General features: G+C 45.5%; 1 protein-coding gene across 1 annotated transcript in view; it reads left to right on the top strand.

Moving 5' to 3' along the window:
• Positions 1 to 14,221: 14,221 nt before the first annotated feature.
• Positions 14,222 to 26,442, top strand: part of LOC309613457 (uncharacterized protein) — a 75,338-nt gene continuing 63,117 nt past the window's right edge. Inside the window, exons 1-2 of the mRNA XM_082360294.1 lie at positions 14,222 to 14,568; positions 23,510 to 25,117. Coding sequence (XP_082216420.1) covers positions 25,112 to 25,117 — 6 coding nt within the window. The 5' untranslated portion in view covers positions 14,222 to 14,568; positions 23,510 to 25,111. The remainder of the gene's footprint in view (positions 14,569 to 23,509; positions 25,118 to 26,442) is intronic.

Genomic DNA, 26,442 nt, shown 5'->3' with positions numbered 1-26,442 from the left:
ATTTGGTGGCTGCAGGTCTGTGTTCATTCGAGTGTCAGCCCTGCCAGGCACTGAGAGTCCGAAAGAGTCTCAGAAGAGAGGTTAAATGACTTACCCAGAGACTCAACACTTCTTCTGGAAATTAGTGAAGAGTCTGATCAAATCTGTGAGTCTTTTAGTCACGTGTAACATTCTTAATCTCGGTGTCGGGCACATAGGAAATGAGGAATACAGATTATCTGACGCTATTATCATTATTAGTGTTGTTATTGTCATCCTCGACTGATTCCAGCACCATAACGCAGAGGACCATCCAGAAGCCCAGAGCCTCCACCCTCAGGGCTTCCACTGCCTGGACCAGGGAATTATACCTTCCCTGGTCCAGGCAGTGGAAGGGAATGGACTCCTTCCCTTGGAATCAGAACCTGCCTCTCCCTGGGGGCCTCTTGAAGGGAGCTGCATCTCTCCAGATTAAACGCTGCCGTTGCTTTGAAGCACACAGATTTATTCGGTTGTCATATTTGTTGGGTTGCTCTGCAAGAAAATGATTGCTCCTAATTAACATATCAACACATGAATCATTTCTGGAGCCCTAGCAGCACACACTGCCCAGCTGCTGGTCATTTCTTGCAGAAGACAATCAGGGAAAATATAACAAGCCTGCAGTTCTCACCCTAGCTCGATGCTCCCCTGCCACCGCCCCCGTCTCCCCTGCTGTTCCGGTAACATGACAGGCACTGTGGGATGGGGAGGTGTCAGCTGAGAGCAGGCTGGGGGCTGAGGGAGTGACTTGGTCTTTCTGATGACAGATGTTCTCAGCTAGGTTGCAGGACTCTAATGGGGGCAGGAGGAGGACTTTACAAGACCATTCTGTCTTGAGGACAGAATTGAGTCTTGTTTAACTGAGGAAGCATTTCGTGGTATCTAAATCAGAGCATGGGCTCAAGCCTCTCCGTCTCTTCCTAAGTGCATAGACCAAGTCCTCATCTTGGCCCGTGAAGCACATCTCCATGGGCATCAGACCCAACCAGCATGGCAGGGCTTCCCAAGTCAGAAACAGGCTCATGGAGGGGGTTTGGGGGAAGGATGCCTTAACACTGAACAAGGTGTGCCCCAAGGCAGTTGTATGTCCACCTTGCATCTCAAAATGTGTGTCCCTGTGTTTGATGACAATTAGAAAAAGAAGATGCATTTGGATGCCCACTCTTAACGTTTAAATTCCTCAAGGCCTCTGGTATCATGAGAGACACGTTTCCAGCCAAAATTTCACTTAGTTGCACTCACAATCCAAGCACACACTCCTATATTGATCATCACAAACAATTAAGTTTGTGAAGAAAACCACAAGCCAGGCAGCACGATGGTTTTTCCTGCGTCAGATTCTGTCCAGTGTTCACCTGTTTGCTAATCCTACACACATGTATTGCCATCCCTAGATTCCACACCAGGTTATCCCTTATTTGAGTCAGTTCTCAACATATTCAGCCCATGGAGACTTCTCCATGTATAAAGGACAATAGATATGTCAGAACGATGATGAGAAATGTATCTGGTGAATTTGGGTGGTATCTTGGTTAACTGCAACTAATGAATCAAAAATCCTGTTGTAGCTTTTAAACTATGTTTGTATTGGCCAGTGTATTTTGATTTCCTGTGGACATTGTGTGTTCTATCAGAAGATAAGTGATACTTGGGTTCACGATTCCTGTTACTGTAAACTCTAAGAGGTCCTGAACCATATGTGTTTTTGTTCCTCATTGAGTCTCCGGCACTTACAACAGTGGTTAGTGCATAGCAGGTGACCAACATATATCAGTTAATCAAATTTTAATGAATGCATGGAGAGGTGGATGGATGTGGCAGTACAGGGGCTTTGAGACAGATGTTGGGTTTTAGTAACTTACATGGCATCTTTCATCCATCTGTACTGAACACCAAGAGTTTTGGAACACAGGCACCTGGCACCTGCTGGACCTTAGCTAGTGACGACCACATCTGCAATGTTTGATTTAAGCATATCTCAATGAGTGACTTCTTACTTCTCGTCTCAACCCTGGATACACACTGGAATCACCTAGGGAACTTTTGAGATGATGAAAATGTAATTATGGTGATGGTTGCTCTATAAATACCCTAAGCCTCCTCAATTGTATACTTTAAGCAGGTTAGCTTTATGAGATGTAAATTATATCTCAGAAAAGCTGTTAAAGAATAGTGAATCCCTCACCCGGAGGTTCAAATTCAACTGGTCTGGAGTGTAGCTGGTAAAATCTCCCTGGGTGATTCTAATATGTGGCGAAGGTTGAGAATTACTGGTTTCCAATCTCTCCAGGACTCTGTGACAAATCAATTTCTGCACACATCTGGGAATCGCGGGCCTGCTATGGAGACCATTGATTATTCTATTGGCATAGACCTGGCTACCCAGGGACCCACATCAAGTGTCACGTACTGTCAATAATGTCTTAACTCCACTGTTCCTAAACCTGACCGAGCATCTTACGAAACGGAGATTTTGTAGAAGACATCTCCCCTTGGCCTACCTGCCGACTTCCTGAGTCACCATCCCCTGAGGCAGGGCTTGGAAATCCGAGTCTTTAAGAGCTCTTCCACGGAGCCCGAGACCCCTGATCAGCATTCATAGGGCTACTACATGCATGTTAACATCAGGCACCCAAGACCCCAGCTAAACTGCATATCTTCCCAGAAGTGTCTTGTGTGTCACCTTGTTGGAAACTGTTTGCACGCACAGTCACAAGGCTGTTGAAACAAATGGCAGTTAGTTTACTTAAAGGGAGAGGGATGTTTGTATGAGGCCATCCAGAGAGAGAGGCTGGCCCCTGCCACGTGCTGGCTGTCCAACCCCGGGTGGTGTGTTTTCCCCCGGCACTGCTCCTTCTCTGTCTCGCATACTGCGAAGGCGCTGACTCCTTACACGTGAGGTCTGCTTTCCCGTCTCTGGTCTGAATCCCAAGCTTTCATAGGATGCTTAGGTTCTCAGTGGCACTTCTTCCCTCCCATAACCTCAATTTCTCAGGAGCCATCCTGTCTTCCAGCTCGTAAACATCCTTCTCTCCCATCTTAACAACAACAAAAAAAACGCTCAGTCCCTTCCCGCACATCCCACACCCCGCAAGCTATACCCCAGTTCCACCTCCGTTTTGCATCCAGACTCACTGCTGAAAATACTTGACTGACAGACCACTTTCTGCCTGTTCCTCCGTGTCAGTCCCCTCCCCCCGCCCCCCGCATGGACCCCAGCTCTCTGACCTGCTTTCCTCATCCTTGCCTACCTCACATTCCATTTCAGCATTCTTGAGACTCTGGCCTTTCTCTTTTTTCTTTCTTTGTCTTACTCTTTGTTCATCTTGATTTTTATTTGTCTCTTCTTCTTTATTCTTCCCTAGAGGTTCTCATCCACTTCAGTATCACTGTCTATAAACTGAAGACACCCAGATGATCACTCAACCCAATCAAAAGCTCCTCAGTGCTGCATTTCAAATGCTTCTCGAATTCAGTATCACCTGCAGTTTTCCCTACAGATCTCTGTCTGTGGTCCCCGTCTCGGTGCCTAGCACCACGCTCCATCCAGTGGGTTAACGCAAACTGGAGCCTTGGCGTCTTCCTTCTTTATCCTCCTTAATCAGTGTTCCCTACATGTTAAAAGTTTTACCTCCAGGTATTTCTCAAATCTCTTTGGTGCTCTTCGTCTCTGCAAACTCGCACTTTTCCAAATTGTTCTTTCAGAATGCAAGACTCATCACCTCTTACTCCTAAAAGAAATCCGTAAATGATTCTCTGTGGCTCATTGGATAAAGAACAAAATTTCTAACCACTTCATGTAAGACCCTGGAGAGTCTCACCCTGCTGGTCCCTCCAGCTTCTGGCGGGACCCTCTCCCCCCTGCTCACTGCTCCCCAACCACACCAGTCTCTACCCTCCATGGAGAGAGAGAGAGAGAGCGTTCAGTTTTCTGACACTGGTGTCTCAGTGCTTAGCATAGTTGCATCCTTATGATGGGCCCTGAAAGAATATCTGTAGACCAAGTAAATATTGAACTACCTAAGCCTCAGTCTGCCCGTATGTAAACTGGAGCTGATGATTGTAGCTAACATTTAGGATGACTTCATTCAGATGGCACGTGATAACACCAGTGAGATACTCACACAGTGTCCAGCACATCATTAGGGCACTGACACTGATGGTGATGATGACGATGATGATAAACCCACCAGGGGCATCGTATGGACAGAACCCAACTCATGCTAGATAGTTAAAGCTATTGCTCTGGAAGCAGGATCTTAGAGGGTTTGTGGGTAGCACCCAATGTGGGCCTCCATTTCCTCTAATATGAAATGGGGGTGTGGGCCTGGAAAGGTTTTCTACTTCTTTCCCCAAGACTTTGATGTGGTCGTGTGCCCTGCGGGAGGGGCCAGAGTTGAGGGCTGGGGAGCGCCAGGGGCACCCCAGCTGCTTGATTCAGAGCAGGGCCCATGTCACGGTTTCCATATTAAGCTCTGGCACAAACGGTCTGTGGCCACAGCCCTGATAGTGATACCTCACTGTGGGACTGGGGGAGGTTTGATGCAGTCAGGATTCCTTGTGCTATAAGCAAACAAAACCTAACCCAAACTGGCCTTGCCATGAAGAAACTATTGACAGCTGGGCTTGCGCCCAGACTCAGGTCCCCATCTGAGCTCCCTGCTCTGCCTTCTCCCGAGAACGCCTCGTCCCAGCCCGTCTCCCCCCGTCTCTCCCCAGGAAGGGCTGAGGGGCCGGCTGACGTCCTAGCTCAAAGGTGTCGCCAGGTGAAGGGCAAGTCTCCAAGCAAGTCCTGAGGTCCACTCTGATTGGGCTAACCTGGGTCGTCGCATGCCCACCCCCATTCGTGCCCTTGGGAATACGAGGTGCTGATGACACCCCAACCAAGTTGGGTTCTGCACCCCACTTTTGGGGGTGAGGATAAAACCTCCTGTGAGCGTGTGAGCCGGGAGTGTGAGAGGCTTCTCGGGGGGAAATTGCCAAACGGTTGCTAGAAGGAGTGCTGAGAGCAAAATGCAAAGCCCAACATTCTGATGCTTAGACAGTTTTAAATCCTCAGAAGAATCTAAATTCACTCAAGCCATTTCGGTGAAAATTGCTGCTTCAGCTCCAGCTGCCAAATAAAACATTCCTGACCCCCGGCACCTCTGGACCATCTCTCGGACTAAAGAATTTAAACTTCAGTCTCGAGGCCCTAGAAGAAACCAACTGGCCTTCTCTTAACTCCAGCATTGCTAACAGAATAGTCAGGAAATGAACAAAGCTTGCCGGAGTGCTGGTGTCGGCAGAATTCCAACTGTCACGTCTTCCTTCCCCGAGCTGTTTGCACGGCTCTTATCCTCTCTATCTTGAAGATCTTGACAAATTCCTTACCCATTCAAGCAGCTCCCTCTCCATTACGTCCTTGCTGACCTAGAATATTAGTCTTTTGTGTGCTACTATATCAAACGCTTGCTTGAAGTCCAAGTAAATTATAGCCGGGCTTTCTCCTGTTGACTCTTTGTGCTGTTTCCTTGAAAAATTCTATCAGATTGACCAAGCGTGGTTTTCCTTTGGTGCGTCCATGCTGACTACCTGTAATTAAGCTCAGGCGCGTGCGCCCTGCTTGGTGCCTGGGCTCATGTTCCGCGTTCTGCGCTGGCTCCCTCTGCAGCCAAGGTGGAGCCCAGCAAGGTCCTGAGGAACACAGAGACGCTGCGGTTCTTTCCCAAAGAACCAGTCCAGGGCTCTACTGCCTCCTTTCCTGTGGATATTCCCATCATGCCTGAGAAGGAGCATCCCCAGGGATGCTAACTTCAGTCCAAGAGGCAGAAGACACCTGGGCTTTGGAGGCTGATGTCTTGGGTCCAGATCCAGCTCTGCCTTTTAGTAGCTTTGTCGTCCTGAGCGAGTCACCAGATACCTCTGAACCTGTATCCTCATCTGTCCAGTGGCAACGACAGTGAGCCCCATTTGCAGAACATCCGTCAGAGGTGTTCTTTCCACAGTAAGCCATACAGTAGGTGAACAGTGATGGTGTCAATGGCTTATTTCTGCAAGTTGGCTACTTCCCCAGTCTGTATCTAATCTTATTTCCTACTGTAACTGCTTTCACTGTATATGACTTTAAATATATTTCTAATTTAATTTACACATAAAATTTAAATATATTTAAATTTTTATCATGCTTAATAGACTATTTCTTCTACAGTCTTGATGCTTACCTAGGAAAGGGCTTGGCTAGATGCTTGGTTTCTCTCTACCACTTATCCCCGGGAGAGCAGGGAGCTCTGACTGCTGGGTTTGCAGAGGGATCTGGGCATGCTCAGTGAAGTTTTCTTCTCCCTGTGGAATCTGCCTCTCTTCCTGCAGCCAGAAGATTCTGCTCTGTTCTCTGTTTCCCCAGAGCAGTCTGGATTTTCAATTGTCGTTCCAGTGTAATCCCTAACAGCACCTTTTTCTACTCTCATTATGTCCCACTTTGGGGGGTAGACTCTGCAGTCACCCCGGATCTCCGTCATGCACTGAAAGTGTCTCTCCCTCTAAAGGGGCTTCAGCTGGTGGTCCAGCTGGGCCTGCGTCTAGACGGGCTTCATTCAGGGGTGGGCACCCACAAGCTTGCTAGGCTTCTGTAAGGAAGGTGACCTTTTTTTTTCCCCCTTTTCTTTAGCTTCTGTTTGGGTTTTTATTGGTGCATGATTCGGGAAGGAAGAGAATGCCAAAGTGCTCCTACCCCATCTGGAATTTGTGTCCCCACTCCCCGTCTCACCCTACCCCTTAGTCAAACAAAGTTAAGTCTTATCCAAGGCGTCTTTCCTAAGGCATGGCTCCACCCTCCGTGAGTTGGGAGTAACCCCTGCTTCCTCTGAACTCCCAAGGGACCTCCTGTGCACCTCTGCTGGGACACTTGTCAATTTTTCCTGGTACCCAGTTATGCTGGTGTCTTATCATCTGCTTCTTCAGGATCAGTCCTACCCTGGTCCATCTCTGTCTTCTCTCAGTCCTAATGGAAGCTTTGCTGGTAGGGAGCGTGGAGTGAGAATGTTTTTCTTTATGTTTATCAGTTTTTCATAAAAGGATATGATAAAGAATACAAATGAACATCCGGATGGAAGAGATGCACAGGGCAAAGAACATGGGAAGGGGACAGAGTTTCCATGCTCCCTCCAAGTGCACTACTTTCTCCACCTCTCAGCTTATTCACCAACCCAGAAGCTCTCTGAACCCTTCAGAGTGTTGTAAATGAATGTGTGAATGAATAAGTGAACGCACTAGTGCTGTCTTTGCCCTTGGGGTGCATATTGATGCTTCATTCTAGTCCATTCAGGCTTACAATTATACCCACGGATAGAAATGCAAGTTATAAGCATTAAACTTATAAACAAATATCACAGGGGCTAATGGTTGAAGATTACTACCTATGGAAGATGTTTTGAGTTAGTTAAGACTTTTTAGTTGCAAGTGGCAGTGACCCAGCTCCAACTAGCTAACTGACGAGGGGAGTGTATAGGTTTACAGTACATCCCTAGGCTCCAGGGAATGTTGAACAAGGGAAGGATGGGAAAAACCAAATCTCAGGAGCAAATGCACCAGAAGATTCAGAGGCCGCCCGGACACCAGCCCTCTCTGGTTTCTCTCTGCCTTCGGCTTCAGTCTTTCTCACCACAGACTGGCTTCTTCCAAATGGAGGGGAACTTGGCCACAGGCTGATCTCAGGCATTACTGCACTTGACAGTGAGTCCACGAGACAGATGGTCTCTTCTGAGATTCTACTGGGAGGAATCTGGTTGTCCCAACTGGTGTCCAACATCTGCTGCCAGGCTGACCACCTGTGGTCTTGGGTGGGTGTTGAGGAGGAAGGGAGAGCTGGGAGGGGCACAGCAGTTGCGTCGGGGAGCAAGTGGACGGGAGAGGGTGGGATGCAGAGGAGCGGCTCTAAAAGGAAGGAGGTGCTGGGGGGATGGAGCAGTGGGTCCTTCAGTGACAGTGTGCCGTTGTCCTCTTTGATGCTTGCACTTTAGACATTTGGACCTGGACGCTGGGGTGAAGGGAAAGTAAGGAAGACTAGAAAGAGTCAGAGGAACATAAAGCTAATGGATTAAGAAGCAGCACCCACTGAAGGTCATTACACCTGGCAGCAGTGGGTCTCAGAAACCACAGGGTAAAGAGGACCATCACTACGTCCACCTGATGATGGACACAGTGCGGTCCTTATAAGTTTGGGCTACGGCCAATCCATGAGCTGGGGTAGCAAGGCACTGGGCCTGGAAACCTGAAGTGGTCTTATCTAAACCACTGGATGCTCCTCAGACTCTCCTGTATCCCTTTGCAGAACTTGGGCTAATACTCCAATCACCTGTGAGCCGGGTAACTTTGGACAGGCTTCCGGGCTCCCCCTCCCGGCAAGCCTCGGTCTTCCTAACACTACATGGTGGTGATTACATCTCATCAGCAGGGGTTTGTGGTGTTCAGAGGGTGGATGTCGGGTGCTCAGGTCACTCAGACCCAGTGACAGGTGCCTGCTCTCATAAGCAATGGAGACGGATCAACTTCCACGTCTTCCTCCTGCTGGGCCCCTGCTGCTTCCACTTCACTCCCCCTCCTGCAGGACGTCATTCTGGCAAGCAGCGACAGCACAGCTCTGCTGTGAGGGTCTTGCTGAGCATAAGCCCAGTTCTGGGATGTTCTGTCTGACTCTGCACCCCTGGAAACATCTGACCTCCTCTTAGCAGCCCCTTCTACTTCACCTGTCGAGGGACAGGGCAGACACTGAGACCACTCACTTCCTGGCTGAAGGCAGATCTGAGAGGTTGCGGGCATGGTTCATCTTGTTCCCTGGGGATTGCTTGGAAGCTGCACGTGTGTCCAGAGAGACTGGTGTCATCTTCCTATCATCAGTGTGCAACCTGTTTGAGAGTACACTAGCCCATAGGAAAGCACAACCTGAAAGTGGAGAGAATAAGATCAAAACTGTGTGAAGGTACTGGAGTCACTGAATCCATCTTGACCCGAAGCCAAACCCTTGCTATTTTCTAGGCTTGGAAAAGACCTAAAAATGGACGATACAAGAAGATGCCAGCTCTTCACTTCTCTTGTAAAAGAATAAATCCCTGAGACAATTGTACTAGATGTGCGGGGTGAAGGTGCCCAAAAGGGAGTGGGTACAGCAGGCAGAGGAGGGCAGCATAGCAATTCCCTAGACCAGGGACAGGAAGGAAGTCCAGGGATGCTGTGAACCACCTGGGCTCAGGGATGCAGGTGCAGGTGCTTAAGCACAGCATCTCCCAGCTCCAGCCCAGATGGGACATGCCAACCTTGTACTCAAGGGCTGGAGACTCACACCAGCTCTGCAGTCCTGAGCCCTGACAGTATGGAAATAAAATTCCTATGCAGCACTTAATTTAATCCTGACAACAGTTTTCAAAGAAAGTTACTGTTTTTCCATCTTGATTTTATAGATTGTGTAACTAGTAACTGGCCGAAATAGGATCTGAACCTGACATTCTACTCAAGCAACTGTATCTTATGCACTCTGCTATTCTGCATCCAAGGACTGTGTCCTGGAACAGTGGGCATTTGGGTGGCGAGCAGGGAGGACTGTGTGGATAAAGGGAGGCTCCTTCTGTGCTTCAGTGCTGGCAGGGTTGGGGGGTGGCAGTGGAGAGCCCTGATGACCTGCCAGGAGGGAGGGGGCAGCTCAGAGTGGCTAAAGTTGAAGTAAAGGCGAAACGTGAAGTTGCTCTTTCTTGCATGGGGTTCATGGGCTAAGATCCTTACTCGCTGCATGTTCCATCTCTTAGCCATCTGAGTTCTGATTTCCGAACGTGGCCAGAGTCATTTAACTCCAGCCGCCTCAAAGCCTGGCTGGGACCTACCCAGTGGCTCTGTCTTTGCAACCTTGGAAAGGTCTGTTAATTGAATCTGCAGCTGAAAAGTGTTTAAAATGGGGTATCCTGTTGCAAGAAATTATTTGTAAGTAATCCTCACAGTGATAATTTTGGAAAGTGATAAATGCAACTGTTATAAAAATGCACACCTTGTAATATATAAAACGCAGGTTCATAAATACACATGGAAGGTGCTTAATAAATTACATGCTGAATAAACAGAAGAAGAAATGGATGCTTTGAATTTTCTTACTCAACCCCATCATCTTCTCCATATCCACCAAGATTTTCATATATATTTTTTCAAATCTAATGAAAGTTCTGTGTTATGTTTTAAGTAACTGTGTCTTCATTAAAGTGGGATATGCTGGTATCTTATAAACGTGTAAGCTTCTTTGAAGCAAAATGGATCTCTCTACTCAATGTGAACAGTGAGTGTTAATTCACTAGAGCCTAGGAGGGGAAAAAAAGAAATAAAAGAAAAAATATATATCTCACTAAAATCAGTACTAAGGCTACTTCCGTAAATATGAATTCCACTGCAAGTGGCATCATCATTGCTTTGTGAATCGGCACCCAGACCTTGGCCGTGGAACAGAGGCATAGATTATCTATTGATTGCCGGCATTGTTTATTGTCATAAGAGGAATTCTTCCTACATAGTGGGATTATGACACTTCTTTTTGATTAAAGGTCCAAGACATCATCTGAGAATTATAATGCCATCAGTCAGGCTGAGCTGAATTCATGTAGAAATTCAGTCACCATCAGATTTGCAATTGTAAATATTTTGAGAAGGAATTGGGAGAAACGAATGGCACCATCTTTCATTATCTGCGTGAACTAACGTGCCCTGTGTTGCAGAACAAAGTCTGCGGTAAGAGGATTCTAAATGAAGCACGAAGAACGTGCCTGTTTCATCCTCCACAATCGTAGCGCAGGAGGTGTTCTGACACAGTGTTCCCAGAGCAGAGAGTTCAGCTTTGGGCCACCTGAGCTGACAGCTGCCCTGTGAGCCCACAGCACGCCGGTTTCTCTGAGCCCCGCCCGGGGTTTCTCAGTGTTGGCACGGCTGATGTTTAGGGTCAGAGAAGTCTCTGTTGCAGGGGGCTGTCCTAGCACTGCAGGACGTCTAGCAGCTTCCCTGGCCTGGCATCTAGCATCACTAGATGCCAGCAGCACCCACCTGGCAGTTGTGACAACCAGAAATGTTCCCAGACATTGAAAAGTCCGCCTCGGGAGCAGAATCATCCCCAGTTGAGAATGGTCCAGCCTCTTGTTCCTTCATATCCTGTCTCGTGTCACTGGACGTCAGGCCTCAGCATTGGTTGTCCCCAAGTCCACGCAGAGGATCCTGCAAGGGTAGCTTGTGCACGCACATCCCTGCTCAGCACGTGGATTCCCCGCTGTTCGACAAGCTTCGTGTCCTGCTCCGAGGAAAAAGGAGCGTTGCATCATCTCCTTCCCTCGCCACCTGTCTCTGAAACAGGGCCATCCTCCTGTCACACATTCAGCCAGAGATCTCCTGTAGTGTTGCAGCTAACACAGCTTTCAGTGCAGCCGGATGGGGTTCCTCACTGTGCATCCCAGCTCCCAGGGCAGAATTCAGGCACTCTGTGAATATCCCCTGAGTCAATGTGGTTCCCACAGGTGGTCAGGGAACTTTGGGGTGCCCCTCCATCTCTCCTCAACCCTGGCCATTGGACAAGTGTGCCACTCAATTAAAAAATATGTTGTATGTACACAATCTTATTAAGCTATCCGTTTATAATTTAAATGATTGGAATGGAAGAAATTAAATATGTTCTTTACCTTCTTTATATTTCATTAAATTATATGTAACATTATTATGTTACTGTATATTTACTCTAATATTTTTAGATTAAATTATACATATATAATTTAATAGAACTTAAGGAATAGAATGGAAGGAATACACACACCAATATACATACAGACAGCAGTTTTCTATTTTTTTTTTAAATTTTATTTATTTATTTATTTATTTATTTTTGGCTGTGTTGGGTCTTCGTTTCTGTGCGAGGGCTTTTCTCTAGTTGCGGCAAGCGGGGGCCACTCTTCATTGCAGTGCGCGGGCCTCTCACTGTCGCGGCCTCTCTTGTTGCGGAGCACAGGCTCCAGACGCGCAGGCTCAGTAGTTGTGGCTCACGGGCCTAGTTGCTCCGTGGCACGTGGGATCTTCCCAGACCAGGGCTCGAACCCGTGTCCCCTGCATTGGCAGGCAGATTCCCAACCACTGCGCCACCAGGGAAGCCCCTCTTCTATTATTTATATCCAGTGACTTTCTTCACTAAAAATAATTCTCCACTCGCCCCTTCTCCATTGTTTCTGACCACACCCCGACGTAGGTATGGGATATGGAAAAAACATGCAGAGAAGACATCTAGCTGGTTAGTAAATGTGAACAGATGCAAGGTGGTTGGTCGACTCCGGAAGTCGTCAGGGCTCATGGGTGAAAATAACCATTTTGGCTGATGTGTTGACAATACAAGTTAAATATTGAAGCCATCTGGTAGAGGTGAGCATTTGAAGGGGCAGTGTCTCATACCTTTCATGAGAAGTTAAGTTGGTGCACACGTTTGGGGGGCAATTTGTTGATATGTTTCAGAATTTCAAGTGTAGGGATGCTCCATCCGAGCCATCCAATTGCTAGAAAGCCCTCTAAAAATACACTAATTTTTTAACAGTGGTTACTTGCTGGGAATGAAAGATGGATAAGAGCAGAGGATGAAGAATGTCAGTTTATTCTCTATTTTTTGTACTGTTTGGATTTTCCATGCTGAGTATTTACGTATTATTGTGTAAATTGAAAAATAAATTCATAGAACACTGGAAAATGGACTATAATAATCATAGAAAAAGGCAAATGCCTTTCTTAAATACAAAAATAATCTTCAACACCATTGTTTTAAAATGTATAAAATATTATAAATTAATGTAATATTTTAAAATACTATTGTCCTTCATAAAATATTATTGTCCTAAGACTGAAAAATAAGATATAAGTTTGAGGCAGTTGGCATATAGGAGAAGCACACTTAACAATTATTTGTGAAAGTTTACGTTGGTACAACATTCCTGCTGGACCACTTAGAAATACAAATTTAAGATCTTTTAAAATAACCAAACATTTTGACCCAGAAATTTGACTTTGAAGAAGAGACTCTAAAAAATAATTATAGAAATATAACATATATTAGAAGATGTTCACTGCATTGTTATTTATAATATAAGCAAATGGAAACAGCATTTATATGTTCTTAACTAAGAAGTTGGTTAACTACAATAGGACATCGTATTATGATGAAACATATCATAAATCATTAGAAATAATGTTGTGAAAGAAATAAGTATTACATTGAAAATTCACATGGTGTTTTGCTAAAAAAAAAAAAAAAGATATGGAGCTGTGTTTGTAGGATGATCATTCCAGTCTCAAGGTCCGTAGTAATCTACAGGAGATGAGACTATGGGTGGCTTTTAATTTTACTTTTGGTGTCTGTGTATAACCAAATATTTGTATTCTTGAGGAAAAAAATTTCAAAACAAACGTGGCGGCATTCATGTCAGGGAAGAATCGACCTTGTCCCTCGTTAAACTTCTCCCCGGGAAGTGACATTTCTGCCTTTACCCCCAGTTGAGCTGTGGGGCAGGACGGGGAGGGGGCACGGACTCGGAGAAGCACCACGAGGAGGTGACTCAACTTCTGAGTCGCCTGGAGTTGGCTTCGTTTTCTTTTGCAGTGTGTATGGGGGTGTTGTTTGAAAGTGGGAGCTGCAGACAGGTTTACAGTCTGACGTGTTGAACAAGTTTGATGTGTTCAGAGCAGATCAATGACTGAGTCAAGGGCTGGAGGGGAAGAAAATCAGTATTCACATTCGCAGGGGTTTCGGGGATGCAAGAAAGTAAAGATCACAGAGTATGGAGTAACAGGTGAGGGCAGAGGACCTTTCAGAGGACTCAAGGTCGACCAATTCCCCTCGATGGCCCCGGACACTTGGGATTTCCCTCCCTGAGACCCTCAGCAAGTTCCCTCCAACCCAGGAGTCTTTCCCGCTCTTTGGGTGCACAGGGGGTCCCAGGGCTGCCCCCAACCTCCCACCCACCTCTGCCCCCGGCTGTAACAAACTCTTCTTTGACCTTGCTCTAACAGGATCTTTGGTCATCCCCAACTGACCATCTTTCCTGTCCATATTTCTTCTCAGTGTGCCTTATGCCTTGTTGTTTATCCCCAGTGATGGGGGGGCAGAGGCCAAGCATCTGGTATTAGGACAGGACAGCCTGGGCCTCTTCCAGGCTCACCACTCGCCATGCCCAAGGAGTCAAGACAAGTCAGTCAATGTCTCTGCCACACATTTTCCTCTCCAGGAAAAGGCAGAGGTGATGGCTGCTTTGCAGGACTGATTCAGGGATCAGGAGTGAAGCACATCTAACCCCTAGCTTAGTGTCTGGACCAAACGTGTTTAATAAATGGTTCTTATTATCATCATTATTTCCAGATAGATTTCCAGCTCAATATGGTGTGCAAGGCTGGAAAAAAGCCTGACTGTATCAACTGCTTCAAGAAGATATTTCCTCAAATTTGGTCTATGGAATATATTCATGACTGTTGCTTTGGGGCAGTGGGAGGATTATATTTCTAACCTTCACTTTTTAAAAGGTATTTTTTAGATATCTGTAAAAAGGCAGCAAACAGAATTGTTCCTCTTACTATGTGATAATCTAAGAAAAATAATCTAATGCTCGTGTAGGGCTTCTTATGTGCTAGGTACTATTCTAATGCTTCATATTTCATCTTTAATCCTGTAAGACTACTATTGTTCCCATTTTAGAGATGAGATAGCTGAGGTTCAGAAGCATTAAAGCATTTGCCCTGGCACACAGCTGCTAAGGAGCAGAACCAAGGTTTGGACCCAGGCATCCAGCTCAAAACCACCACACTCTGTCCTTTGACAGATACCCAAGGTCAAGCCTCCCGGTGTCCAGGCAGCACTTATCAACTGCCCTTCACATGAATGTTGTCGACTGATTGGCCACTGCTCTGTGCTGTGTATTTTGGCTGAATATTTCAACATATATCTGCGGCATTATTCAACATTTATGGTGCCTGAAATATTTATACTGAGCAAATTGCTTCCCCACAGCTCTGTGGCTGGAAAGGCAGTTTTATCAAAACAGCAGCAAAGTGACAAAACCACACAAATTCGTGAGGCTCTCAAACTATCTGGAACTTCTCAAGTGAGAACTTCGAAGAGAAGAGAAGCATATGCAGATTCGGTTTCTGAAATATCAAGATCAGATCAATGAATAAACAATATCAAGGTGAATGAGTTGAGGAGTAACCTAATTCAGTTGCTCCCAAATATCGTGACAAATGTAGTTTACATGTTTGTTTCTTTGCCACGTCATGCGTGGAGAAGCAGAATGTTCATATCCCACTCTGAGCAAAAAGTGGAAATAGATTTGATCCTGTACCTCATATGGGGATGAAGCTCAGCAACATTATCCCAAGTTTTAAGCAGCTGTGCGTTCTAGAATAGATCCCAAAAAGTGTTATTTAATAAAACATTTTTTGAAGCATGTCTTCTTTTATTAAAAAATGCACATGCAAAAAAATTACTTTATGTTGATATATTTTATTCTCATTAACTTATGCCTAAGCAGATTCCTCTAATTTGTTTTTTGTTCTGTGAATATGAATCAAATTTTTATTATTTCTTTAAGTGATTAATTCACCTTTGAAAACTTTTTTTGGTGCTGTCTACTTTAATCTAAGCCTACATTTATATTTCATGAACTCCTCTCGGTGTTCCATCAATATATTATAATTTAAAAATGTTTCATGGTTAGGTAAGTTTAGAAAATGCTGATCTAGAACTATCTAAAAGTGTTTTCTTGTCATGTAGAAAAGAGGTAAGATTTTTGTACTGGGAACAATTCCACTATCTGTTTTGATAATCTCTGATTAACAATGGCATGAAATGGACTATAGATATAAAAATGATTAAGAAAAGTTACCTAGGAAGAAAATGGTGCCCTTGGGTTTTACCCTTGGTGAAATCAGAAGCCACTGGAGAGTTTCAGCCAAGATTGGACAGGAACCGACTTGTGTTCTGAAAGACCCATTCTGGCCGTGTTGACAGAGAAAGGGGAGGGGGGAGAATGGAAGCGGGTGGGGGGAGGTCGCTGCAGTAATCAGGCAGGAGAGGATGATGGCTTGGTCCAGGGAGGTGGCGGTGGGGATGGTGAGGAATGGTCAGATTCAGACGTACTTTGCAGTAGGGAATTTGCTACAGATTGGACATGGGATGCACGAGGAAGAGGGGGGTTGAGGCCACCTCAAGAAATTTGGCCTGAGAACCTGGAAAGATGGATTTTCCATTTGCTAAGGTGAAGAAGACTTTGCTTGAATTTTAGGGTGATGGATTAAAAGTCCAGTTGGAACATTTTAAGTGTGAGTTGCATCTCAGCCATCTCACTGCAGATGATGGGTGGGAATCTGGATTGTCAGGGAGAGGGACTCGCCAGAACTCTGAGATCCGGGCCATTAGCATGTGTATGATTTGGCAGTAAATTGGATGAGATCCCTTAGGAAAGTGGTTTTCAAACTTGGCTGCACATGGCCATCACCTGGGAAGCTTCGAAAACGTACTGATGTTTCCGTTCCCCCCAAGAAATTCCGATTGAATTCATCTAGGGTGCGTTGAAAGTTTTCACAACACTCCAGGTGATTCTGATGTGCAGCCAAGATTGAGAACCACTACCTAGGGAACCTAATAGAAGTAAGGAAGTAACAGAACTGAGCCCTGAGCCCTGGGCATCCCAACATTTTGAGGTTAGAGAAGTGAGGAGGAACCAGCAAGGGAGACTCAGAAGGAGTATCAGTGAAGAAAGTGGAGAATCAAGAAAGAAGTGGAGAGTCAATCAGAAGCCAAGTGAAGACAGGAGGCCATGCTCTGCTGTGTCAGATGCTGCAGACAAATAACGTTAACATGAGAACTGAAAGAAGACTTCTGGGCTTAGCAGTGAGGAGCTTTTAGAGTTCTTCTCAGGGACAGTTTTGGTGAATGGTAGGGATATAAGCTCGATGGGTAGGTTCAACAGACAAGGGAAAGAGAGGAACTTGATACAAGTATAGACAACTCTTTGCAGAAAATTAACATAAAAGGGAAAGTCGAGTGGACTGGCGAGAGATAGAGGATCAAGAGAGTTCAGATGTTGGTCTGTTTCTTGAGTTTAGGCAGGAATCACACTACTAACAGATTTTCATTACAAAGATGACCAAGGGTGTGATAGAAGCTGATGAATTGCTGAAGTAGGTCCTGGAATATTTCAGAGGCGAGAAATCCAGTGCCAGAACAGAGAGGATGGACGGCCTTGGATGAGAGCACAGGCAGTTCACCAAAAGTAACAACAGGGAGGGCACCCGTCCACCTGCACGCAGGCTAGTGGGTGTGATGGTGGCAGAACGCGGAAGTCCTCCTCTCACTGCTTCTGTGTTCTTCCTGATGAGGAAGCAAGGTATTCTGCTGTGAGTGAGGATGGGGAGGAGGTATCTCTGTTTCAAAGAGAAGAAAGAAGATGCTCAGTAACCCTCCAGGAGGGGAAGGAGGGGAGAGTGAGCCCCAGACTCGGGCACACGTCCAGTTAAAACTGAGAACGCTGGGCCTCCCCTGCAGGCTCTCTGCTTCAGTAGGTGGTGCTGATGCTGCTGGCTGGGGACCACGTGTTGAGGACCAGTGGGTTGCGGAGCGCGGAGCTTAGAGTCCAGCGAGGCTGCATGGACTTCTCTTGAGGTGAGCTCACGATTTCTGGTTGAGGCCAGGTAGGGTGGTTGCATTTTCCTTTCAGCTCCTTTCAGCTGTGTATGTGCGGGTGTAAACAGAGTTGGATCTGACCAGATGGGACTTGGCTAGGTGAGCGCAAGGAAGAAACAAATACCCTCTGTTCCTAGAAAGCCTTTAGAAAACTTGCTTTAATAACGAAATGAAAATAAGTCACCTTTAATAAGAATTCCACCAAGCAGGGTTGGGTAGGAAATATGCATTGATTTGTGTATTAAGAAGCATTATGTGACAGGGACTACCAGAGAAAAGAAGTCATACCAGCATTAGCCAGTAACAATGCCTGGGAATTGCTGCATCTACTTGAGTTTCCTTTGACTTTATCAATGATGTAAAGACCTTGCATATATATGGATATGTAGATGTGCGTGTGCATATCACGTAGTTTTTCATAGTATGAAAACTTACAGAAGAATCACGTATGACCTCAGATTTACCTCTCTGAGCTTCATCTTCTCCATCGATAAAGTGCAAACAATGATGATGTCTACTTCAAAGGATTGTAATGATCTAAAAGTTAAGTCATTAGCTTTTGTTTGTGGAAGTGTATAGCTAAGTACTTGGAAGAAAGTTAGTATATCTTCACATACTTTTAAGTGGTATAGTTTTGATTACCCTACATCATTCTGGGTCTAATGCTACTTGGGGGTCTTGACAGTCTTGCCCAGTGGTCTCAGAAGGTGGTAAATGTCTTAAGAGTGGGCCTGGTGAAAGAAAATCAAAATGGAGTTGGTACTGCTAAGAGAACTCTCTAAAGTGGAGCGGGGAGGCCACAGAAGAAGTGTGACTTATGCGTGTCTCAGCCTGGATGGGATCTGACCTTTGGGCCTGATGAAATCATCCAGAACACCTGCTGTAAACTCAAGATACTTATCGGACGCTTACCCTAAAATAACTCGCCACAGTCTAGTTATCAGACCCCTACCCAAAAACAGCTTGTAAGGACAGATCTTTTCTGACTCGCGTGAGAGCCAATCACAGTTCTCTGCCGGCAACTTGTAACAACCTTGTGGCTTTTGTCTTCATAAGCCCTTGACTCTGTCTCTCGGAACACTCTTTCGGGGTTACCGGAATCTGTGTCTTCCCAGTTGCAATTCTTAAGACCCCCAGTAAACTACTTTCTTATTCGCATCCTTCTTCCTGCACTATGTTTTGGTTGACGGCCCTAGTTCTCCATCTCCTCTTGCTCAAGAAGCAGATGAAGGCTCCCAACACGATGGCAGCTGGAGATGAGAAGAGAGGAACTTCTAAGATTAGAAGTGTGTGTGTTTGTGTGTGTCTGTATATACTTTAAAATTTACATATAAATGTAAATTGTGTCTAAATTGCTAATGCTAAAAGCATCTTCCCAGCTTTTAGATGAAAAAAATGGGTATTACGTTCTGCCCCAAACATGCAGTCTCTGGTAAGTGAAAAGCTTTTGAGTGAGTTCGGTTTTGGAGCCCTCAGCCCCCCACCGAATGCTGTAAATTATCAGATGGGAGGGAGTGCAGTCACCGCCTGACTCCTTAATGAGTTTCCCATAAATCTGGGCCACTCAGTAGAGGTCAAATTGATAACCACGAACAATGAATATCCGCGCCTTCTAGAGTTCTACACAGAATGCGACTGTAGCTACCGAATGGCTGCTTCTTTATCGCGCTTTCAGAAAACAGTGGTACTTCAAACACTCCTAACGGCCAGCCTGAAAATCAGAGATCATTATTGTGTTCATTTCAGTGAATCAAGACATAAAATCCTCTGATGATGCACTTTAGACATTGGAGAACCAATGCTTGATTATTTATTGCTTTGGATTTACAATTAAATTATTTCTCCTGAAACCTTTCTGGTGGCTTTTGGTTTTGGATCTGCACTGTTCAAATTTTAAATACTCATGGAAATCTCTCAATTCCCCTTGGGCTCTTTCCCCTTAAAGACTGAAGTACAGTGTGCTTAAATTTCTGGTCTTTGTATTGATGAAGTTTCTAGCTTCTTAGGAGTGTAGCTTGGAGGTAGGATTTGAGAAAGTTTGGGATTCTCACTGTGCAAAAAGTGAGCTGAAGCCCCAGGATACTTTGGAACTATTTTGCTTGATTTTCCTTTAATTAAACAAAACAGGTTTGAGAAAACAGTCGCTGGGTAAAGGAGCACATTTGTCTCCATTCCACCCCTTTCCTTCTGAGGCAAACACCGTGACACCTTGCCATGAAAATTTCTTACAATGATCTTCTCTAACATTTTGTCTCAGTGATATGGTTCTTTTAGAAATCAGTTCTAAAATGTTGTGTATCTTCTCTAGCAATGGGATGGAGAAATGCATGCAGAAGAGGAATGTTGTTTTATGTAAATTGCAAGTCCTACTAATAAGCCTTAAGGGAAAGGAGGACCCTCTTTAAAGAAAAGTGAAAACAGAATGATCATATTCTTTTATTGCAAAGCTCCAGTGCTGGGGATTGGCACTCATAAGTATAATACTGATAATATGTAATCATAATGGTTGTGGTAGATTGTATACTGCTCCCAATTATTCACTACCCTCCCTGTAACAGGATTACATGACCTTGTCCCTGTTAACACCAGACTTGTCCACTGGACTTGCTTTGGCCAATTAAATGTGAGTGAAAACGGTAAATGCCATCCCCCTATCCATGGCATCAGTCCACAACGATGCCCAAATCCTATGGGAGGTTCTGAGTCTCACTGTGCCTTCCCCCCACCACCATAGAAAGGGAACGGGGTTGGGGGCAGAGCCTCAGAGGACCTTGTCATCGCCAGCCCCTGAGATTCGGGAGGGATTTGTTGCCACGGCGCAACCAAAAGAAAACTAATACAGTAATAAAGGTCATCTTTATTAAATCAGGTATTATTCCAAGTGCATTTCTTGTATTAACTTATACAGTCATCACAACAAAGCTATTCTTCTTCCTGTTTTGGAGATGAAGTGAGAGGTTAAGTGACTCGCCCCACGTGAGTAGGTAGTGACAGCACCGTTACTGTAACGCGGGCAGGGTGGATGGTCAGCGTCCACGCCCTCAGCCTCAACCAGCTGATCATTGAAGCAGACAGGGCAGCTTCTGGAACAAACTGCGATCTGCCACTTGGATTCTTCCAAACCCAAGGATGGTCCCCTTAGAGGAGTGAAGTCACCCCAAATAAGGGAAGAAATTGGAAACCCTGGGGCCCAGAGCCTGGCGTCGGATTTGGGAAGCATTTTGGAGTCTGCACCATGATCAGCAGAACGTTCCAAAGGAGAAGTTCCTCCCCGCTCCCACGCCTCATATTTTCAGAACGTTAACTTTCAACATTAAAGTCCAGTTGATGTAGGTGACCAAGAGTTACCAAGTTATACCCAGGTGTTTTTTCTTTTACTAGTTTGTAATAACATTTTTATTCCCAATAAAAAGAGCTCTATTCTTTTTTTGTTGTTGTTACTGTTTTTTAAAAAATTTTATTTATTTATTTATTTATGGCTGCGTTGGGTCTTTGTTGCTGCACGCAGACTTTCTCTAGTTGCGGCGAATGGCGGCTGCTCTTCGTTGTGGTGCGTGGGCTTCTCATTGCCGTGGCTTCTCTTGTTGCGGAGCACGGCTTCTAGGCATGTGGGCTCAGTAGTTGTGGCTTGTGGGCTATAGAGCGCAGGCTCAGTAGTTGTGGCACGCAGGCTCAGTAGTTGTGGCCTAGGGGCTCTAGAGTGCAGGCTCAGTAGTTGTGGCGCACGGGCTTAGCTGCTCCACGGCATGTGGGATCTTCCCAGACCAGGACTCAAACCCGTGTCCCCTGCATTGGCAGACGGATTCTTAACCACTGCGCCACCAGGGAAGCCCACTGTGTTGTTTTTTTTTTTTATTGAACTGTTTTTTTAAATTGAACTATAGTTGATTTACAATGTTGTGTTAGTTTCAGGTATACAGCAAAGTGATTCAGTTATATATATTATATATATATATTCTTTTTCAGATTCTTTTCTCTTATAGGTTATCACAAAATATCGAGTAGAGTTCCCTGTGCTATACAGTAGGTCCTTGTTGGTTATCTATTTTATATATAGTAGTGTGCATATGTTAATCCCAAACTCCTAATTTATCCCTCCCCCCTTTCCTCTTCTCTTTTTTAAATAAACTTTTAAAATTTGCAATGATATTAGATTTACAGAAAAATTGCAGTGACGGTACAGAGGGTTCCTGTATGTCCTTCACTCAGTTTTCCTGGCATTAACATCTTATGTAGCCATCATACCTTTGTCGAAACTGAGAACTTAACTTGATATGTACTCTTAACTAAACTCCAGGCTTTAGTCACGTCACCAGTTTTTCTAGGAATGTCCCTTTCTCCTCCAGGGTCAATCTGGCATCCACCTTATATTAGTGTCATGTCTCCTTCATCTTGCTAGTAGGCCTGCCATACAAGAAATGCTAAAGCAACTTCTTTAGAAAGAATGAAAAGAAACAATCATATTCTTTTACTGCAAAGCTCCCGTCCTGTGGATTGGCAGTGATAAGTATAATACTGATGACATGTAATCATAGTGGTTGTGGTAGATTGCATACTGCTCCCGGTTATTCACTGCCCTCCCTGTAAGAGGCAAGTGGACAGATGCTAAAGATTATGTAGAAGGGTGTCCATCAAATCTGATAACAGCGAAGCACTGGAAGCGATGTAGATGTTCACAGATAAGAGGCTGGAGAGACACATTACGGTACAATGACAGATTGGAATGCTCCGTGCCACTCGACAGTGTGTAGCTGAGCCCATCAACGTGGACAAACACCCCGGACAGATGATTAAGTGAAAATGCAGGCTCCACATTGCTGCCTCTTCTCCAGTCCGCGTTACCGTCACTGGAGTGGGTTCCCACGTGAATGTGCGTGCACGGCTGTCCGTAGCAGTTATTTGCAGAAACTGTAAACACTTCAGGAAACGCTAAAAGCAATTGCCCACTGATGGCAGGATTCTAGAGGATATCTTACTTCATGCTTTGCTTCATTGTTCAGATTTTCTAGACTATGTATTTAGAGAGGAGCCCATATTTAGAATGAATGTAGTTAGAGAAAAGCAGTTTTCAGCTTCGAGAGGCGGGACGGCAAAGCCGAGACTATTTTCATTTCGGGCACAAGCGCCCAGGAGTGGAATGTGTGTTCAGAGCAGCGCCGGCCAGCGCGTCCCAATTGCTGTAACAGTGCCTGTGACGAGTTCAGCAGCCTCCTGGCGTGAAGTGTCCAGAGTCCCATTACAGCATCTTCACTAGTGGTGCAGGCCCTGCTGTCCCCCGGACGGGGCTTTGCCGCCTGGGAGCTGGGGCATCAGGCAAGTTACTGGACTCCTCGGAGCTTCAGTTTCCCCTCCTTAGCCAGAGAGGATCACAGGTCTTCACGCGGTCATGCGAGGGTTTAATGAAATGACCTGTGTTCATCCCTTGGTGCACCACCTGACGCAGAGTAAGCACTCAGTAAACCAAGGCTACAGTTCATCTTAACCCTCGGCTAAGCCCATGTGGTAAATATGGTCCTCAAGATAACAGGGTGTGGTCCACTAAAGGATGGATTTCCTGGCCGGGTTCCCAGCTCGTTCACTTGTGAAAATTTCTGAAAACCCTCCATCGGGGTCTGGCCTGTGCTGGTGAAGGTGGCTTTAACCCATCCTGAGGCTGCCGGCACGGCGGTGTGTCCTCCCACCACTGGCTCAGGGTAGGGGTTGGGGTACAGCCTCCCCCTTGGCCGGGGGGGCCCCAAAGAATACCAGGCTGGGGAATAAAAACCCTTCATTTTCTCCCTTTAGAAGAGAAAGCGACAGATTCATGCCTGTACCCTAAAACACATCAATTAAACCCAACAAAACCACTTTAGGAAGCAAAGAGATCATTAACAACATTCGGGCCTGAACCCCTCCACAAAGGCCACTATCCACAGCTACCATGTTGGCAACACGAATGTGGCTGAAAGATGTCATACAGAAGAGACTTGTGGGGAACAGTGAGACATGGATGGATTTCAGCACCGCAGAAATCCACAGCACAGCCTTCCCGACGTCCTCCGTCTCACCCCAGCGTCTGCAGTGCATGGTTTGACCCAGAAACCACGTTTAAGAAAATGAATCAGACAAGCCAAGTTTGCAGACATTGCCTAAACATGGCCATTTTATTTCTTTTTCCTTTGAAATCCAAACAGCTTGAGGAGACAGCAGCACATGTGGTTGGCTAATTTCTATACTATGCATACCCTAATGGATTTTTTTTTAAACCGTTATTTTTTTAATAGCTGTATGACTGACATGTAAAAAGCAGTACATATTAAATGTATACAACTTAATGAGTTTGGGGATAAGTATAGTCCCATGAAACCATTGCACCATCAAGGCCGTAGATATATGCATCAACTCCCAAAATTTCCTCCTGCCCCTGTTATTATTATTAGTTTTGTGGTAAGAGCACTTAATGTAAGATCTACCCTCTTGGAAAATTTTGAGCATACAATACAGTATTGTTAGCTCTAGGCACTCTGCTGGCTAGAATATCTCCAGAACTTACTTCTCCTGCATAAGTGAAACTTGGCACCCCTTGACCAACATCTCCCAGTTTCCCTCCCCCACCTTGGCAATCACTATTCTACCCTTTGCTTGCGGAGTTTGAGTAGATTAGATTTCACATATACGTGAGATCATGCAGTATTTATCTTTCTGTGACTGGATTACTTCACTCAGCACAATGTCCTACAGGCCCATCTATGTTGTTGCAGATGGCAGCCTTTCTTTCTTCTTAAAAGCTGAATAATATTCCACTCCAAATATATCTCACATTTTCTTTATCCATTCATCAGTGGATGGACATTTATGTTGTTTCCGTATCTTGGCTACTGTGAATGAACAGGCAAAACATGCTGTGAACATGGGGATGCAGGTATCCCTTCCAGATACTGATTTCAATTCCTTTGGATAAATATCCAGAATTGAGATGGCTGAATCATATGGTAGTTCCATTTTTAATTTTTTAAAGAAGCGCCATACTGTTTTCCACAGTGGCTGCACCAATTTACATTCCCACCAACAGTGCTCCAGGGTTTCCCTTTCTCCACATCCTCACCGACACTTGCTATCTTTTGTTTTTCTTAAAAGTAGCCATTCTAAGAGGTGCGAGGAGATAGCTCAGTGTGGTTTTTGATTTGCATTTCCCTGATGATTAGTGATGCTAAGTACCTTTTCATGTACCCGTTGGCCATCTGTATGTATCTTTGGAAAGGTATCTATTCAACTCGTTTGTCCATTTTTTAACAGGGCCTGGAGCCTAATCTGCAGAGAAGTTAGACGTTTACATGCATCACTTGACGTGTTTCCTCATTTCTCTGCTTAGATGCTAGGATCTCTCACTTGGGGTCCAGAGCCCCCATGAAGGTATGTTCATCTGTGGATGGTTGTTTATATCATATTTTTTCTGTGAGGGGACAGAGCCTGTGACCTCCTATTGTACCACTTGCTGATGTCCTTTTAAGTGATCCTTTCTACAGCCACTAAATCACTGATCCACCATCTGGAAAGCCCTCACTAAAACAGGTCAGGGACACAGATCACTTTCCTTGCTTTCTGGATTTCTAAGCCCAAAGGATTAGAGCAGACCACAGTTCAGGTGAAAATGTTAACAATTGGACACTGAGTATTTGTGATTCCAACATGAGATAGAGCCAGCACAGTGGGGAGGTGTCTGCTCCCGGCCCAGGGTCACCTGCACTGGAAAACCTCCTTCACCACTAGGTAGCTGTTTGACCTCTGGCACTTGATCCTTTCTGGCCCCAGGTTAAAGTCCTCCTTTGTAAAGTACTTACAACTCCTAACTTGCAGGCTGTGCACGAGTTAGGTGCACGGTCCACATCGAGTTCTGTGCATGTAGGTCATTGTTCTGTTCGAAGCTGCTTGAAGACAGAAACGAGGGAGGTCACAGTCAGCTGCAGGTCTGCATGTGTTTTGGCAGGCCTGGCAGGAGGTAGAGGGACACAACAGCGATGTGGCCTGGAGGTGGGATGGGAACACAAGGCTATTTTCTGGACCCCAGAAGGAGACGGGCAAAGTTGGGGCAGTGAGGCCGGCCTCCCGGGGAAGTTGGGATGGGACTGGAACAGAGGATGTCAGGGTAACGAGTTCGGCCTCTGTCTCTCAGCCCAGGAAATGGGGCCAGGCAGGGGTCAGAGAGCCTGGGCAGGAGGCTGTTAAAATAAATCACGACCGGAGGCTCAGGGGCTGGTCCAGGGCAGTGAGAGGGGAGAGGAGAGGAGGAGTGAAGAGGCAGGTAGGGCAGAAGGGAAAGAATGAACCACAATTCAAAACCTCAGGGGCGTGCAATGGCTGAGGAAAGGGTATCTCTCATATTTGATTTGTCCTAAAAACAGACAGATAAAAGAGCACTGTGCCTGTCACAAAACAGAGCGTCAATAAAGAAAATACATGGTTATTTTTTTCTGTGTGTAGTTCTTCTTGATTTCTTTTTTTTTTAACATCTTTATTGGAGTATAATTGCTTTACAATGGTGTGTTAGTTTCTGCTTTATAACAAAGTGAATCAACTATACATATACATATATCCCCATATCCCCTCCCTCTTGTGTCTCCCTCCCACCCTCCCTATCCCACCCCTCCAGGTGGTCACAAAGCACCAAGCTGATCTCCCTGTGCTATGTGGCTGCTTCCCACTAGCTAGCTATTTTACATTTAGTAGTATATATATGT

The sequence above is a fragment of the Balaenoptera borealis genome, assembly GCF_965194805.1.
Source record: "Balaenoptera borealis genome assembly, chromosome: 16".
In the NCBI taxonomy this organism is placed as follows: Eukaryota; Metazoa; Chordata; class Mammalia; order Artiodactyla; family Balaenopteridae; genus Balaenoptera; species Balaenoptera borealis.
This window is presented reverse-complemented; position numbering and strand designations above follow the sequence as displayed.